This window comes from Sycon ciliatum, chromosome 6 (genome assembly GCF_964019385.1).
Source record: "Sycon ciliatum chromosome 6, ocSycCili1.1, whole genome shotgun sequence".
Classification (NCBI taxonomy): domain Eukaryota; kingdom Metazoa; phylum Porifera; class Calcarea; order Leucosolenida; family Sycettidae; genus Sycon; species Sycon ciliatum.
Window position 1 is genome coordinate 24,186,211 of NC_088648.1, and position 15,770 is coordinate 24,201,980.

At 46.9% G+C, this 15,770-nt stretch overlaps 1 protein-coding gene across 1 annotated transcript in view; it reads left to right on the plus strand.

Moving 5' to 3' along the window:
• Nucleotides 1-15,770, plus strand: part of LOC135818913 (sushi, von Willebrand factor type A, EGF and pentraxin domain-containing protein 1-like) — a 108,753-nt gene that overhangs the window by 33,013 nt on the left and 59,970 nt on the right. Inside the window, exons 6-8 of the mRNA XM_065332102.1 lie at nt 2,070-2,141; nt 8,286-8,386; nt 13,968-14,078. Of these exons, the coding sequence (XP_065188174.1) occupies nt 2,070-2,141; nt 8,286-8,386; nt 13,968-14,078 (284 nt within the window). The remainder of the gene's footprint in view (nt 1-2,069; nt 2,142-8,285; nt 8,387-13,967; nt 14,079-15,770) is intronic.

The window sequence follows — 15,770 nt, forward strand, 5'->3', positions numbered from 1 at the left end:
CTCATAAGTTCGCCTATATTTTCTAAACGTAGCGCATCTTGAAAAGGGTGTGTGTGTGTGTGGGGGGGGGGGGGGGTTCGAATAGAAACATGACAAGAATGGACTCAGATGGAGTTAGTTGTCCCTACCCCCCCCCCCCCCCCCCAGTTAGTTGTAGAAAGTCAGTACCGTCGGTCAGTGTCATGCCATGTTATCGCATGAGCTGATTGTTTAGTAACTGGTGGTGTTAGCGGACAGTATAGCGTAACTTGTATTTCCTTGGTCTTTCTCTTTGTATAAAGAAACATGACAGTTCGTATATTTTCTTGATGTGCACAGTACTGTGCAGTGCATATAGATCGCTTGAGCAAACGGGTGTGTTTAGATCAACCTGTGTTTGGAGATCAGCTAACCCTTGCACTGCATGCTCCTGCAAGCCACTCAGAGGTGTCAAATGTCACACGGGAATGAGCAAACAAAGATTGAACTACATTGACACAGGGGTACAGGTATACAGCAAACCAAAGTGACGCATCAATCAATAAACTCTAGAAAATGGCCACCAATCCGTTCAGCCGGCGCTAGTAGGGATGTTTAGTAATGTGAAAGTTCGAAAGGAAATTCGAGTCTGGGAATGAGTCCAGAAACAAAGGTCGAGACTTCGAAAACTTGGACGCGACGTTGCAGTGGTTTTTGAAAGTTATTTTCTCTTTATGCACTTGACGGCTGGGAGTAGTAAGTTTACTTGAGACTGAGCTGCATATACGATACCGCACTATAGAATTCAAATGACTTCGCTTTGCTAAACCTCACAAGGTTTCCTTTTTCGAAATAAAGTTTCGCGAAACTTTATTCCCACCAAAACCAAAAGTTCGAACGTTCGCGTTGCTAAACGTTCCTAGTATCATTCGAGTTTCTGTTTTTTTCAGATGTGGTTTGTGTTAAGATGAAGTGATCTGAATACTCAGATATTTGATGGGATAGAGTGCTCAAGCGAGAGATCTCGATCAAATTTTTCACAGCTTATTATATGACTAGCAACTCTTTATCAGGACAAGGTATCTTGAATACTGTAAGACATGTTATTATAACGAGTCGCAAATTTAACGATTGTCCAAAATTCATAGGTTAACGAGAAGATATGTTAACGATCTTGCAGTATTCTGCCATATCCACACACAGCATATATGAAGCAGTACGGCCTCAACGGATCTTATTATAACGAAGAATGTCATCCGTTAAAACGTTAGATTTGCTTCCTCGTTATATATACATGTCTTACAGTATACATATCAACAAGAGTGCATAACCAAGAGTGTGTAACTCCTATGTCCAACTCTGAAGGATTCACCCACAGGGGATTTTGTTTATTGCATTATTCTCTGGCGAAAGTATGATCAAGTCTGTATACCCCCCCCCCTTGTTTTGTACATATTTATGGTAAGAATTCATCAGGTTCAGAACACATCGACTTATCGTCCAATGTTCTGCTTCAAGAAATGTAGCTGCGATGAACAAACTCTTTGTACATTGCTCTCTGGCTACGTATAGTGGCATCACGGAGTCAAATAGCCGAGAAAGACTGATGTCAGAACAAAATTCTACAGTGGGTTTGGAATCGTCGAGTTGCACACCCATGGTAATAGAGAGGTTCCGCATAACGTAATTACGTTAGTAAAAAAAGTAGTCGATCTACGGAAAGTCTTACGTAAACTGCATGCGGATCTGGGTTCCGCCATACGGAGTTTTCAAATCACGTAGCTGCCGTTGGCAACTTCGAACGCGGCAGTGTACGACCAGATCGACATGGGGAAAGAGTCATAAATTTGTACCCAATCCATTAACGGACCAGCTACGTTATCAAAGCCCTATCTACGTACTCTCCGTAGACAACTTTCCGTAAGTGGAGTGCAAACTCGCGAATTCACGGGTTTTTCCCGCCCACTAACGTAAAGTTGCTCAACTTTATGTAGTGCGGAACCTCTCTAATGTTCTCTTGATTTTTATTTCTTGTTTGAATACAAAGTAAACTTGTTTTACTGGGTGCTTAACGGCCTTCTGAGACCAAACTTTGCATTTTTTTTGCGCAGGCATCTACAGTTCAATCTATTAACATTCCTTCCTCCCAGTGCTTTTGAGAAGCTTTCTAATCTTCAACAACTGTGAGCTTCATTCTCGTGTGACGTTTCATAAGTTGTTATGTGCTACAAAAACCACTGAACTCTCTCTCTCCTGTCTCTCTCTTTCCTTCCTCCCTCCCTCCCTCCCTCCCTCCCTCCCTCCCTCCCTCCCTCTCCTCTCCTCTCCTCTCTTCTCCTCTCTATCTCTCTCTCCTCTCCTCTTCTTTCTCTGTCTCTCTGTCTCTGTCTCTGTCTCTGTCTCTGTCTCTCCCTCTCCCTCTCTCTCTCTCTCCGTCTATCTATCTATGTATCTCTCTCCCTCGCTCTCTCTTTTTTCTCTCTCTCGCTTTCTTTGACACTTTTCTGGTGCCGCTGTACTTGAAGGTCAGGGCTGCAACTCGCCATGTTGATAATGTGGCTGACGTCATGTTACCAATGAAAACATTTCGTTTGTCCCTGTTCGCTGCACTCTGCCGCTCAGCTTTTTGAAAATGCCTGTTTTGAAAAATACTTCCAGTCTTTTGGCAGCACTTGGATTGGAGGCGAGTTACATCGCAATCTGTACGAGTATAATAATCAATCCACCACAGCCTGCATCTGGCATACATGCACACAACTTAAATTGAGGTAGCTGGGCAATGATGCGCTCCTCGCCGGGGAGAGTGCTCCACATCAGAGCACATGCGGTGGGAATGGGTGCGTCTACCCAGCTACTCTCTACGGATGAAGCTGCAAGATGAAGCCTCAAGGTTACTTCAGACCCCGTAAATGCAGACAAAAATGGTTTGTTCATAGTGCCTCTGCTTGCAATGTACCAGAGCCCGCGTTGGGTCCCAAGTTACGTCGCTTCGAGGGCTACTTCGCGGTGCGTCCCATTTCGAAATTGTACAAATTTAGCGGTTAAAAAGAATTGTGTTCGGCTGCTGTAGACACCAAGCGAAGCCCACCTGCAAAATCTGATGTTCATTTCTCAAGAAGGCGCCTGGTCAAACGGAGCCGAAAGCTTCACTTTTCATGCTCACCCAGTGGCCCAGCCTTGCATGGCAAAGACACATCCAGTAAACACCGTGCCATACGCCCCCAACATCTGCTTCCGCCTGCAGGAGCCAGCACACGCACACACACACCTGTGCCTTGCTCTTTGTCAGCAGTGCAAAATGGATTTTCCTTATGGCTGCCATTCGAACTGGATCCAGCCCCACAATATGTTATCGCTCTTGTCCGCACCCACTTTGCTGCCACCCGATATGAGCCCTCTGGTAGCACTCCATGTAGACTAATGATGTCAAAGAGTACTGTGTTCAATTACTACCACAACGCATCTTTCTTTTCTCATCAGCCTCACCTTCTTCATAAGCTGTTGACGCAGACTCCCTCGATTTAGGCAAAGGCATGTGAAACCATAAATACAAATACAATTTAGGGGTGAAACGGTTCGGGTATGGAACTTCAAGCAAAATATTATACTATACTCATATAGTGTACTATTCAGTGTTCATAATTATACGTGTCACTCAGAGGCATCAGAATCAGAGTCAGTGCCGGTCCTAGATAGCTCTGAATCTGAGCCACTGACAACAAGCTGGCACTCCACGGCAGCCAGGTCAGGCAGCGCTGGCATTGCCTCCTCTTCCTCGGCTTGCTCTGGTGCAACTGTGATTTGGTTTTTTTTTTGAAGAAGATCATAGCGTCAATGGATGATGGTGCCAGGGACGAGCGAAGTTTGTTGACAAGAACGCCACAAGCAGAGAACACATGCTCAGCCGGTACTGACGTAGCTGTGATAGAGAGATACCTCTGAGCCAGGACAGCAAGACCAGGAAACCTGGTGGAATTGCACTTCCACCAATCCAGAGGTTTGATCTCAATGCCCTCCATCCTCTTACTGCAGTACCGTGCTACTTCCTGGGCAGGCGATTCACTCTCCACGGCTGTGGCATCGTACACGGCCCCATGCAGCAGAGCTTGAAGGCCTGTGTCCTCGGGCTTGCGCTTGGCTTGTGGTTCCTGTGCGACAACAGAAGGTGGTTGAGCAGTGTGCTTCTTCATCTCCTCAGCTAGTGCAGCCTTGACGGTGAAGCTCGTAGGCGCACTGTGGATAAGCCATGGGGTGACCACATGCGAGCTAAGCATGCAGGGATCAACCTATGTGTCGGGGACAGCATCTTCTCGGCAGTGTCTGTGGTTGCAAGAGCCAGTGACAGGGCAAGCCGCAAATTGCGAGAGGCAGTGGAGATCAGAAACGAAGGCCCAGAGATCAACACCAGTGCTGGATGGGCATTACTCTAAAACAGTCACACCACACTGTCTATCTAGGTGACAGTATTTTCTGGAAAACACTGACATGGTCACATTCGTGTATTGCTTGCGAGAAACCTGTTCAGACATTTCTCAAGTTATCTGGTGACATCTGCGCTGTGATAACTTATTACCAACACCCAGCATATGAGTCAGTGAAAACTTGTGATCTTTCACTAGTTTTAGACATGTCATATTTCTAGCACTGAGGTAACATGTGCAGTCATAGAAATAATAGCTATGCAGAAGACGTTACTTCAGTATCGTCTGTCGCTAGCCAGGGTCCACACAGCTTTAATTTGGTATTTGAGTGTTTGTTTGTTTGTGTGTTTGTGTCACGCCTGGTGCTATCCCGTATCTGTCCCGTACCGTACCGTACCATCAAACACAGCTGGCCACATACAGCTGGCCGCAATATTCAAATAGGGCTTTCAAACGCAAGATCATAACGTGAAGCATCTTGGAAGAATGGGTATGAATGCGAAGTGTATGGGGGAATGCATGTATTGCGATAGTGCGGGTTCGAATCCCAGGATATGCCTGAACAAAAATAGGAGAATTGAAAAATTTATAACATCCCTATGCAGGCACAGTGAGTTGGTCAAAGACCATGATTGAGATACGAGAGGTACCTGGTTCAAGTCCTGCCTGGGAGCGGTTTTTCCAGCCGTGCTGCTACCCACAGTCAACTGGGAACTTGTGGCCAGGCACAAGGGGTACATGGATGCAGCTAATGGGGTCGCTTTCGGCACTTGTGCCAGTGGTTGTGTGACCTACCCACTCACCCCCACCGTTAGGCGATGCCTCTGCCGCTAGGGTTTATCGGGTGTTAGCGGCCGTCGTGAGTTCCCTTCGGGAACGGATACGATAATTTACTTTTTTTTTACTTATGCTTTTTTTTGCCGTCATCAAGGCGGTAGACGGTGTCGTATTACCCTCGATCGTACCTGTCCCGTACCTATCCCGTACCGTACCGTACCATCAAAGACGGCTGGCCACAATGCATATTCAAATAGGGCTTTCAAATGCAAGATCATAACGTGAAGCAACTTGGAAGAATTAGTATATATGCGAAGTGTATCGGGAGATGCATGCAGGGCGCGCGAGTTAGTGTGGGTTCGAATCCCAGGTTATGTCTTAAAAAAACGGATTTTTTGTAAAGAATTTATAACATCCCTATGTTTTTTTTTGTCTAGGTCATCAAGGCAAAAAAAGCATAGCGTAGGGCCCTGAGCTTCCAAGCTCTCTCATTATCAACACCTAAAAACACCAAATTAGTGTATATAACTGCTCCTTGGCAGACTTCCACTTCATGTTGCATGCTGATGATGGCAATTTGCCGAAACGTTGAAATGATTCTGTAAAATGAAATGAGTTGTGAAGTTGCAGTGCCCAGGGAATGAGCATGCGTGCTCACCAATTCTCTTCGAAACCAGGTAGGACGAAACAATTCTATTTCAAGCGCAAAGAACAAGTCACGACTCACGACGTAACAGCTCAATCCCACCAAACCCGACACAGGAAAAGCAAAGGTTTAGCCACTGGGCATACAAATCATACCATGACAAAATGCTGCTTACCTGGAGCAGTCAGTGCAGCCATTACGGGCAGTCGTAGCTCAACCAGACGTTTCAGCATGTCATGTGCAGAGTTCCAAAGCGTTGATACATCCTGGGTCAGTTTTACAGGTGATGTGTTACCCATCTGGACTTGCTTTGCAAGCAAAGCCTCTGTTGCTTGACTGCTATGGCGAAAGTGCCCAACCAACTTCCTGGCAGCACTCAACAATTTCTGTGCAGGAGCTGAATCTTCAAGCACATGTCGCACGCACGTTTGAAAGAGATGGGCAGAACAGGTTACTGACTCCCAGCCATGACCTTGGAGCAGGTGTCGACCAGCAAGCTCCGCATTTCTCGCTTCGTCGTGCACCACTGCAATTACCTGAGCAGGCTTGAGTCCCACTCTCTTTGTTGCGTCCGACACCTTTTCTGCGATCCTCACGCCGGTGTGGGAGCCTGGGAAGAGAGCAGTCTCGACAACAGCGATCTCCAATTCCCAAGTTTCGGTCACCAAGTGCATAGTTACAGTGTTATACGACTGCGTGGCCTTCGATGTCCACACGGCCGTCGTTAGACAGCAGCCAGAGACGGACTTCAATCGACTCGTAAGGGCAGAGAGACCAGTGGTGTGGCGCTGTCCGATCAGCTTGGAGACGTGAGTCCTCGACGGAATCACGTAACCGGGCGATACACGTCCCATCAGGTCACGGAACCCGACATCGTCGACGATCGACAACGGCCGTAGATCGCGAAAAAGTCAGTCAGTTTTGTTTGTTTGTTTATTTAGAGTCGAAGAACAAACAGGCAAATTTGCCTAATTACATAATATCCACTAAAAAGCAAATAAAGTATAAGGCCACACGTTTTTATTTCTATGTTTCTCGTCCCCTGAAAATCTAGAAACGTATGCGAGAGGTGGAAAAAAATAAAAAAATGACCGAAAAATAAACACGTTTACTAGACCTTTGTTCACACTAAAATCCACCAATACACCAAGCAAAATAGCATCCAAAGTTAGCAACTAGTATGTGGGGGCTTCTATCACAATCTCTGCATGTGCAGCTAGATTGCGCACACAAAATGCTGACCTCGCATCATGGTTCGCGCAGGCCAGGCCACATTATGTAAATGTGCATGAGTGTGCTGGTCCCCACATGCACAGTCGCCGCTGGCTTCACAGCAACGTGCTGCAGCATCGATGACTGCTTTGCCGACGACTTCTCACGGTCACATCTACCGAAAAGGAGCGGGTGAGCGCGCTTCATATGCTCACATATGGCTGTCGTTCCACCAGTGTAGACAAGCTTCTTCTCGCATTGCTTACACTCGACTTTTTTATCTACTGGATCGTTGAAGAACTCCCAAATCGGAGAACGCTTCGTTCTTAACGCCATTCCGAAGTCTTTCCGAAGTCTTTCCAACATGAAACTACGAAACCACTGCACTCGGTCAAATTTGTCGCAAGCATGCATGCAGTGTACGGGTACAACGCGGAGGCCCTCGAGCGAGTCGAGGGCCTCAAGGGCTCCCTGGTAGATCTACTGCGTAGAGCTGCTGCCAGTACAAGGCCACCCATGCAGGGCTCCCTGGTACCGCGTTGAAGACTACGGCGAGTGCAGGGCAACCGTACACATGTACATTCTGTGCTCCCTGGTCCCGCGTAGAGCTCCGCGATCCGCGAGTATCGGACGCACGAAAAGTGCCTTCAGATTTTCTTGATTTTTTAAAATAAATCTTGAAAAATGTTGAGAACGCGCAAAAAATAATCGGTAATCATTTGCCAAACGATTAATCGTTCTTTTGTTCATTATCAGTCGATCACCGAGTATTCGGTATAATCGTTTCAGCCCTAGTTATTGCATAGTGAGTCTACACAGCTTTTTAAAATCCCCTGATCATCTTTATCGTGGCTATTTACAAACATTTTGGTTAAGGCAGTGATTCTGTTAGATTGACAGTACAGTTGCTCTAGTGTCAATGACAAATTTTATAGGGATGGTATTGTCAGTATCGTCATCGTCTTGAATTTTACATCCGCAATTGTCCGTCACAGCTTCATCTTGTGCTTGTCTAGGTTGCACGCACCTTCCCCTTCTATGTTATTTCTAGAACGTAGTTCCTTCCAAGTTTGAAGGATGTTAGTTGTAGAACGTCAGTACCGTTGGTCAGTGTCTTGCAATGTTATCGCATGAGTTGATTATCAAGTAACTGATGGTGTTAGTGGACATTATTGGGTGCTTGTAATCCCTTGGTCCTTTTCTTCACTATAAATTAATCGTTGGTTCTCCATCCGAGTCCATCTTCTCATCTACTCTGATTGGTTGCCCAGCGATATTAGTAATAACAGACTCCTTGATTATCAACTATGCGGTTTCCTCCCAATAAAGCATCAGATCATCAACTTCGGCACACTCCGAAATCCCCTCGACCGTAAGTTTCATGCCACCGACTCTTTCTTTGTCCATTGTGAAAACGATTTGCTTCATGTATGAAATGTACCAGTGTCTCCATCAAGCATGCCGCCAATTGCTTTTGTACTGTGACAAAGATCTGGATCTTACTCCTGCGTCTCAATCTATACTACATTATCCTTTCCATTCTATTTTCCTTCCGTGCCTGCTTTTTCTCCCCTCCCCATTCACTTCAAAGTCTGCCCTCTCCTATTCTAAGTCGTCTCCTTGTGAGAAGGCACCATTGCCTGTTTGGTTGCACGACTATAAATAAAAGTGTAGGATTCCCTTTCCTAAGAGTAATACAAGACTATTCCCTGGTTTCATCAGACACTCACACTATTCATATCGATAGTAAAACTAATGTCACTTGTCATGAAGGAGAAGAGAGAGAAAGGCAAGAAACATGTGGGCATGCCCGCAGCTTACAAGGCCAGAGATTCGTCACGTGGACAGGAGCAGGAAATACGAAATACGAATGTAAGAAATAATAAGTAATCATTGGCCTATACTACACAATTCCCCTCCTCTCACCATTCACGACCTCGTGGATAATAGGCAAGCAGGGCAAAAACAATTAAATTTATAATAATTACGGCTACACAATGACCTAACGACAAACATAGTCATCAAATCTCGCAGGAGCATTGCGGATCCGGCCTGATCGACGCACTAAAACTGGAGTAGCAACAGGAGGAGGTAGAGGTGATAGGGCAACAGGCGGCGACAACGGAGGCGTACTTGGAACAGAGTCATCGGCATCATGTGGCACAACAGGAACAAAGTTATCAGCTGACAAACTCACTGGGTTGGGGACATCATGGAAAGAAGACGGCAAGGAAACTGGGCACTATTAAGTAACTGGCTTCAAGCGATTGAAGTGAACAGTACCTTCAAACTCCCTTCAGCAATAATGTGTATGACATTGGACCATTAACACGCTCAATAGTATGTGGGCCAGACTAGGAACGATGAAATTTACAGTGCTCGCCAGCACGGATAACTGGATCATGAAGATATACTTGCTGACTGACAATATAAGGCTCACCTTGAACGCGAAGGTTATAGAACTGTTCCTGAGACGCATGAGCAAGATCAGCATTATGACGGGCTTCAACGTGAATTTTCCGCAGAGAAGTGTCGAGACTACGGACATAGGTATGCATATCAGTGGAAGGTGGTGAAGGTAAATTGAACACAATATCAGCTGGTAACCGGACATCCGCACCATACAGAAGGCGCGCTGGACTGAATCCAGTGGACTTGTGCACTGTAGCACGATATGACAGCAAGACGAGAGAGAACGTTGCATCCCACTCCATACTGGTTGGAGTAATGGGGGCATGCAGCAGACCTAGAAGAGTGTGGTTGACGCGCTCCACCAGACCATCGCCAGACGGATGATACGGCGTGGTTCGCGTCTTCCGGATACCAAGGAGACGGCAGATATCCGCGAATAGCCGAGATTCGAATTGAGCCCCTTGATCTGAATGAAGCTGTTCAGGTGCACCGAACCGACTGATCCAACCATTAACGACAGCTGCAGCGACTGAAACAGCAGTGATATCGCGCAAAGGGAATGCCTCGACCCATCGCGTAAAGTAATCCGCCATGACCAGGAGATACTTATGGCCCTGGGACGTTTCAGGCAGAGGACCGACAATGTCCAAGGCAACTATTTCGAACGGATAGCCGGCAATCATTGGCTGAAGTGGTGCACGGTTTGTTGGATTCTTCGCTCGAATCTGTGCACAGGTGTGACAGCATCGAACAAATTCGGTGATGTCAGAAGCCATTTCAACCCAGTAGAAACGCAGACGAGCTTGAGACAGGGTTTTCTCCACACCAGGATGGTTAGCAGTAGGAAGAGAATGTACAGCGATCATGGCTCGCTCCTGAAGTGAGCATGGTACGACCAGACGGGGTGACTCACCAATGTGGTCATGATCAGCAAAAGGAGGCAGTACATACAAGACGGAATCACGCAAAGACAACTGATCAATCTGTGACCAGATAATCTTGACAGTTCGACTAACACCGGAAATGTCATCTTCCAGAGGGCGAACGAACTTGCCACTAGCCGCATCATACCATGACCAGACTATGGATAGCTCCGGATCAGAACGTTGAGCATCAGCTATAGCAGCAGATAATAGATCATCCAGCTCAAAGGTGGCAGCACTGGATGTAGCTGGCGCAGCATCTCGCGGCGGCGTTGGTGCCAGTGGCGGAGACTCTCTGTGCACATGTGCTTCAGGTTCGGCTAGCAAGCGCGACAGACCATCAGGCATCAGCATTCAAATGTTGGCGACCTGGACGGTGGACGACTCGGAATTCATATTCGGATAAACAGTCAAGCCATCGTGCTTTCCGTCCGCGGGGTTCCTTCAGGTCCCGGAGTGCAGTCAACGCAGTATTGTCCGTCCTGGCAACAAATGGTCGTGCCAACAAGTAGTGCCTGAAATACTCCGCAGAATAGACCAGCGCGAGGGCCTCACGATCGCTAGTATCGTAGTTGCGCTCAGCTTTCGTCAGTACACGGCAGTCGTACCCAATTGGTCGCTCAGTTCCATCCTGGATCTGGCTGAGGACCGCACCAATCGACACATTGCTCGCATCGGTGTCCGGAATGAATGCACCTGCTGAATCTTCAAACTGGGGGTACGCCATCACCGGCGCACTGGCAAGCGAACGCCGCTTCGCAAGCTTTCGACCACGCAAAGCGAGCATTCTTGCCTGTCAGAGCAGTCAGCGGAGCAGCATGCTGGGCGAACCCACGGATAAAGCGGCGATAATATCCAGCGAAGCCAAGGAACTCGCGGACAGCTGTGACAGATTTCGGAGTCTTCCAGTTCCCGACCGCAACGAGTTTGGCCTCATCCGGGGAGATGCCCTCCGCTGACACGCGGTGTCCTAAGAAAGTGACTTCCTCCTGGAAGAAGGAGCATTTCTTCAGATTGAACCGCAGCCCAGAGGACCGAACTCGCGCAAACACGGGCAGCAGAATCTGGAGTTGGCCAGACAGCTTTTCACACCACAGCAACACGCGCATGCACCAACATGACGTACACACTACGTACACAAAATAACGTACAACATAACTCCCTCCCAAGAGTAGAAGCACATAGTAAACTGGCTCAAAGCATAATGTGAATGTACTCCAATTTTGAGACACACCGTGCATTCCAATCTAGTGAAATACAAGCAGCTAGAACAAATAATAATAATATTTATTATTATTATTATACGCATTCCCGCGGTTGAAGTGTGGCAGCAGTATGCTGCGTCCACAGCTTCGCTTTTCCAGAACAGCTTGGGTGAGAGGAGAGAGGAGAGAAAGCAACAAGGCTGGTGACCAACATCAGTTATTCTATGAAATAGGTCACAATAACATGAAGAGAACCAACCTACATATGCATGATTGCAGAAGAATGGAGACGACAAAATTTAATGGCTATAATCATTGTGCCACAAAACCGGTACACAGGAGATCTGTCGAAAATCTAACGAAACCTAAAACTCAGTTACTCAATACAGGTTCCACTACGTTGCTGTGTCATCATCTATGTGCCATGCGCTACTTGATGTACCAGCCTGCTATGCCGGATACCGCCAGCCATGCATCGACCAGGCGCCAGGCGCGAACTGATGGTGGTGGTGGTGAGAAGGAGAGCTCTGTGCCAGAACTTTGCAGCCTAGAGAGCGTGTGTGGGCAGGCGTGTGTTTACCGCCATATTGCCAGGTGTGTCTTTACCACCATATTTATCAACAATAAGTACAGCTGCAGTGGTGTCTTCAATTTCATTCTCCCGAGTCAAGCTCCGTATGAAGACATCCAAGAAGAAGATTGCCTGATGAGTCCAGCGGGGACGAAACGTACGTCGCAATCGAGCTATGTCGTTGCTGTGTCATCATCTATGTGCCATGCGCTACTTGATGTACCAGCCTGCTATGCCGGATACCGCCAGCCATGCATCGACCAGGCGCCAGGCGCGAACTGATGGTGGTGGTGGTGAGAAGGAGAGCTCTGTGCCAGAACTTTGCAGCCTAGAGAGCGTGTGTGGGCAGGCGTGTGTTTACCGCCATATTGCCAGGTGTGTCTTTACCACCATATTTATCAACAATAAGTACAGCTGCAGTGGTGTCTTCAATTTCAGGTTCCACTAAATTACAAGAAAACAATGCTACAACATTAGAATTGCCGCTAAATTATCGCAATTGTAGAGAATGAGTCCAATACAAATAAAAACCATGAACAGACTGATCCGAAGTTGTTTTGGGAACAAATAATTGTACTACATATACTTGCTGAAGTCTTGTACAAGTACATGTACATCATTATGCGCCGGTGTTGTGGAGTAAGCAGGTACGTCAGTCACCAATCCAGTTTCAGCTCTGCGCTTGCTTCAGCAGAATGTTGCCCGCGTTTGCTTTGCCTCCACACGGATAGACGACCAGCGCAGAGTCCAGCAGCTCCGTGGCCGTAAGGTCTTGGTATTCGCCGTTAGTGCCGTCAAGTCTCAGTCCACCTCTCACAGCAAGCCGCTCTATGAAAATCGTTCTCTTTCCATTGGAGTGCTCCCCAGTTGCGCGAGGAGGCTAGAGAAATTCCTCCGGTGAGCGAGGAAGAAGAGCGGAGAAACCCAACTCAACCAAATAATAATAGGGGTGGCAGCCGTTAGCACTAAAAGTTATACATTTAGCAAAGAAATATTACTCACACGGCGGGAGAAACAAAAAGAAGAAAAAGAAAGAGAAGGGGAGGGGCTAAAATTCACTATGCCAAAACAACCATCTATGGGACCGGGAGTAGTCAAATGCTGACTCCCTGCTTGCACTTGATCGTGTGGGCACACGAAAACACTTTTCGGCCAGACTGCTTGTTTTGCGAAGTTCTGGACGAATCTTCGGATAAACTATGTTCTCGGACCAGGGCTACGAAAGTTTCACCGAAAATCGGAGAGCAATAGGTCTCTAATACAGTCATACTAACCAACCACCAAAATCTCAATCCCCTTGACAAGACATTCAGAATCCCTGGATTTCTCTCAAAATCCCTGGATGGCACAAAACAAGTGAAAAGAGCTTTTCCCGCCAAAAAAACGTTCAACGTTTGCAGATCTGCGTACTCGCACAGCACAGTTGGACCCTGCACAGGCTGCAGTGCAGTCCGATCAGTCGGTGCCCGCCTGTCAGTGCAGATCTTGCAACCTAGGCTGTTCAGATTTTGAAAGTGCCATGAATAATTCGAAGTGGCGAGTGGGAACCATACATATTCCTGAAAAAAGGGACACTCAAGGAGAATCCATGGAGTTTCAGGGAAATCCTGTATCAAACAAAACTGTTTGCTTGAAAACCCCGGAACCCGGGAGTAGTGTGGATTTCCCAGGGTTTCCCCGGGAAAACCGGGAGGGTTGGCCAGTACTAGTATGCAGGCTTATAATAAACAAACAAGAATGTAAAAGTGGCACCGCATACCTACATGACTGTATGCATGGTTTGACATTTTCATATCACTGTCTTTACCCTTCCTTCTTTGTTTCTTGTCTTGGTTTATGCAGACCTCAACGCATCCTTTTGTTCCATGAACTGTTCAGGTGCACAACAAGCTCGGCCAGTCTGCGATGGGCTTAATTTTTGTACTGGCACTTTCTCTAACTATACATGTAATTGTAAGTATCATTATGTAAGTAAGTATGTATGTATCATGGATCATTCACACAGCACCTCCTATAATGCAAGTAACACACAATGTACTCATCACCCATAGTACAGAATACAATTATGCAGCTTGGCTGCAACAATGGCAGTCTTAGCCGAATTTATCTACTAATGGTCTTCCTTTTTCTGTTAGGGGCAATCCGCAAATACTAAAATTTAGTAACGAATAAAGTCATCTCTCCCTCTGCCTTCCTCTCCTTGAGAAACGAAAAATCACCAGAATAATGGTACATAGGCAGGGTTCTAGCCACGGCTGTTCGCGCACGGACATCTAACAATATGGAGTCGTTCGGTGCGATTTACGTAACGCGGTACAAACCTCATGAATACGATGGGAGTTTGCGTTTTGGGATGAAACTCATGTCACTCTCCGTGTGGTTCCACGATTTCGCAAGTCAAACCAGGATTTAATATTTGAAAGCGCTCGAGCGAGATACTCAATATCCAGACAATTTGAGAGAGAAGGAAGGTAAAAGGAACTCCTGCCGTGGTCAACCAGCATCCTGACCTTTTCGAACCTCTCCAAGCTGTCCCTGGTAGTCTGGATATTGACGCACGCACTGATTTTCAGCTTCTCCTCGCCGGCATCACGGGTGCAACTTTCAAATTTGCCGATATGCACTCGAACAAACGCACAATTGGATCTACATCACAATTTCGGGGCTATCTGTGTGCTTGCTGCCTTTTTCAGCAATACCCCACATGTCTACTGGGCAGTTTCCACCAGGCCTCGGCCTCCTGGACTCAACAGCGACTCCAGCGCCATGCCATCTGTCCCCTAAATCGCATGAAAAGGTAGCTCAGCATCGAACGCACGGGACCTGAAGTTTGTGCACGGCCCGTGATAAAACTTGGTGAAGATAGCCAGAATATAGTCCTCTACCTGGGAAAACTGAAAGCTAGACTGGGAAAATTCCTGAAAGGGCTTCTTGACGCAGGCATGTCAACGATGAATCAAGGAACGACCGAGAAAGAAGGCTTGACTTGTGCAACGCGGAACAAACTGTTCCTGAGACGAAGTTGGCCATGTGAGGAACCAGCGGAAAGCTAGTTTCAAGAGGAACACGGAATACCTGTTTTCCGGGTAAACCTGGCCTGGTAGCTTTCTAAATCCAGCGAAAACCACAGCGAAATCGGCTGCTGAGAATTTGAAAATTCAAATTTCCTTGCCGATCCAGCCCAATCGAGACTTTTGGCTGCCATCTTGTTAAATGTCGCAATTTCGCGAAAAAAAACAGCCGTGTAGCCAGGTCAAAATAGTAAGGGGGGGGGTCATGGGAAACAGTTACCCTATATACCATTTTTCCACTTTCCAATACTGTAAATCAACAAATTTTCGCCGGTGAAAAACTTTCGCCGATCTCCAACAAACACTTTTCGCCGCCACTAAGCGTTCGCCGTAGGCGTGCAAGTGTCCAAAAAAGTGATCGATGTTTCGAGTGCGCATGTACTACTAGTAATACAGTAGTACAAAGGTCTGTGTAGTTTTATAGACCCCTGTCTAATGTACGCAGTTTTTACAGAGAGTCCGGCAGCATAAGTAAATTTGGTTTGGGTGACAAATTTTGGCCGGCGAATAATTTTGGCCGATTGACATAGACCGGCGAAATCAGCGAAATTAAATCGCCAGCGAAAGTTTGTTA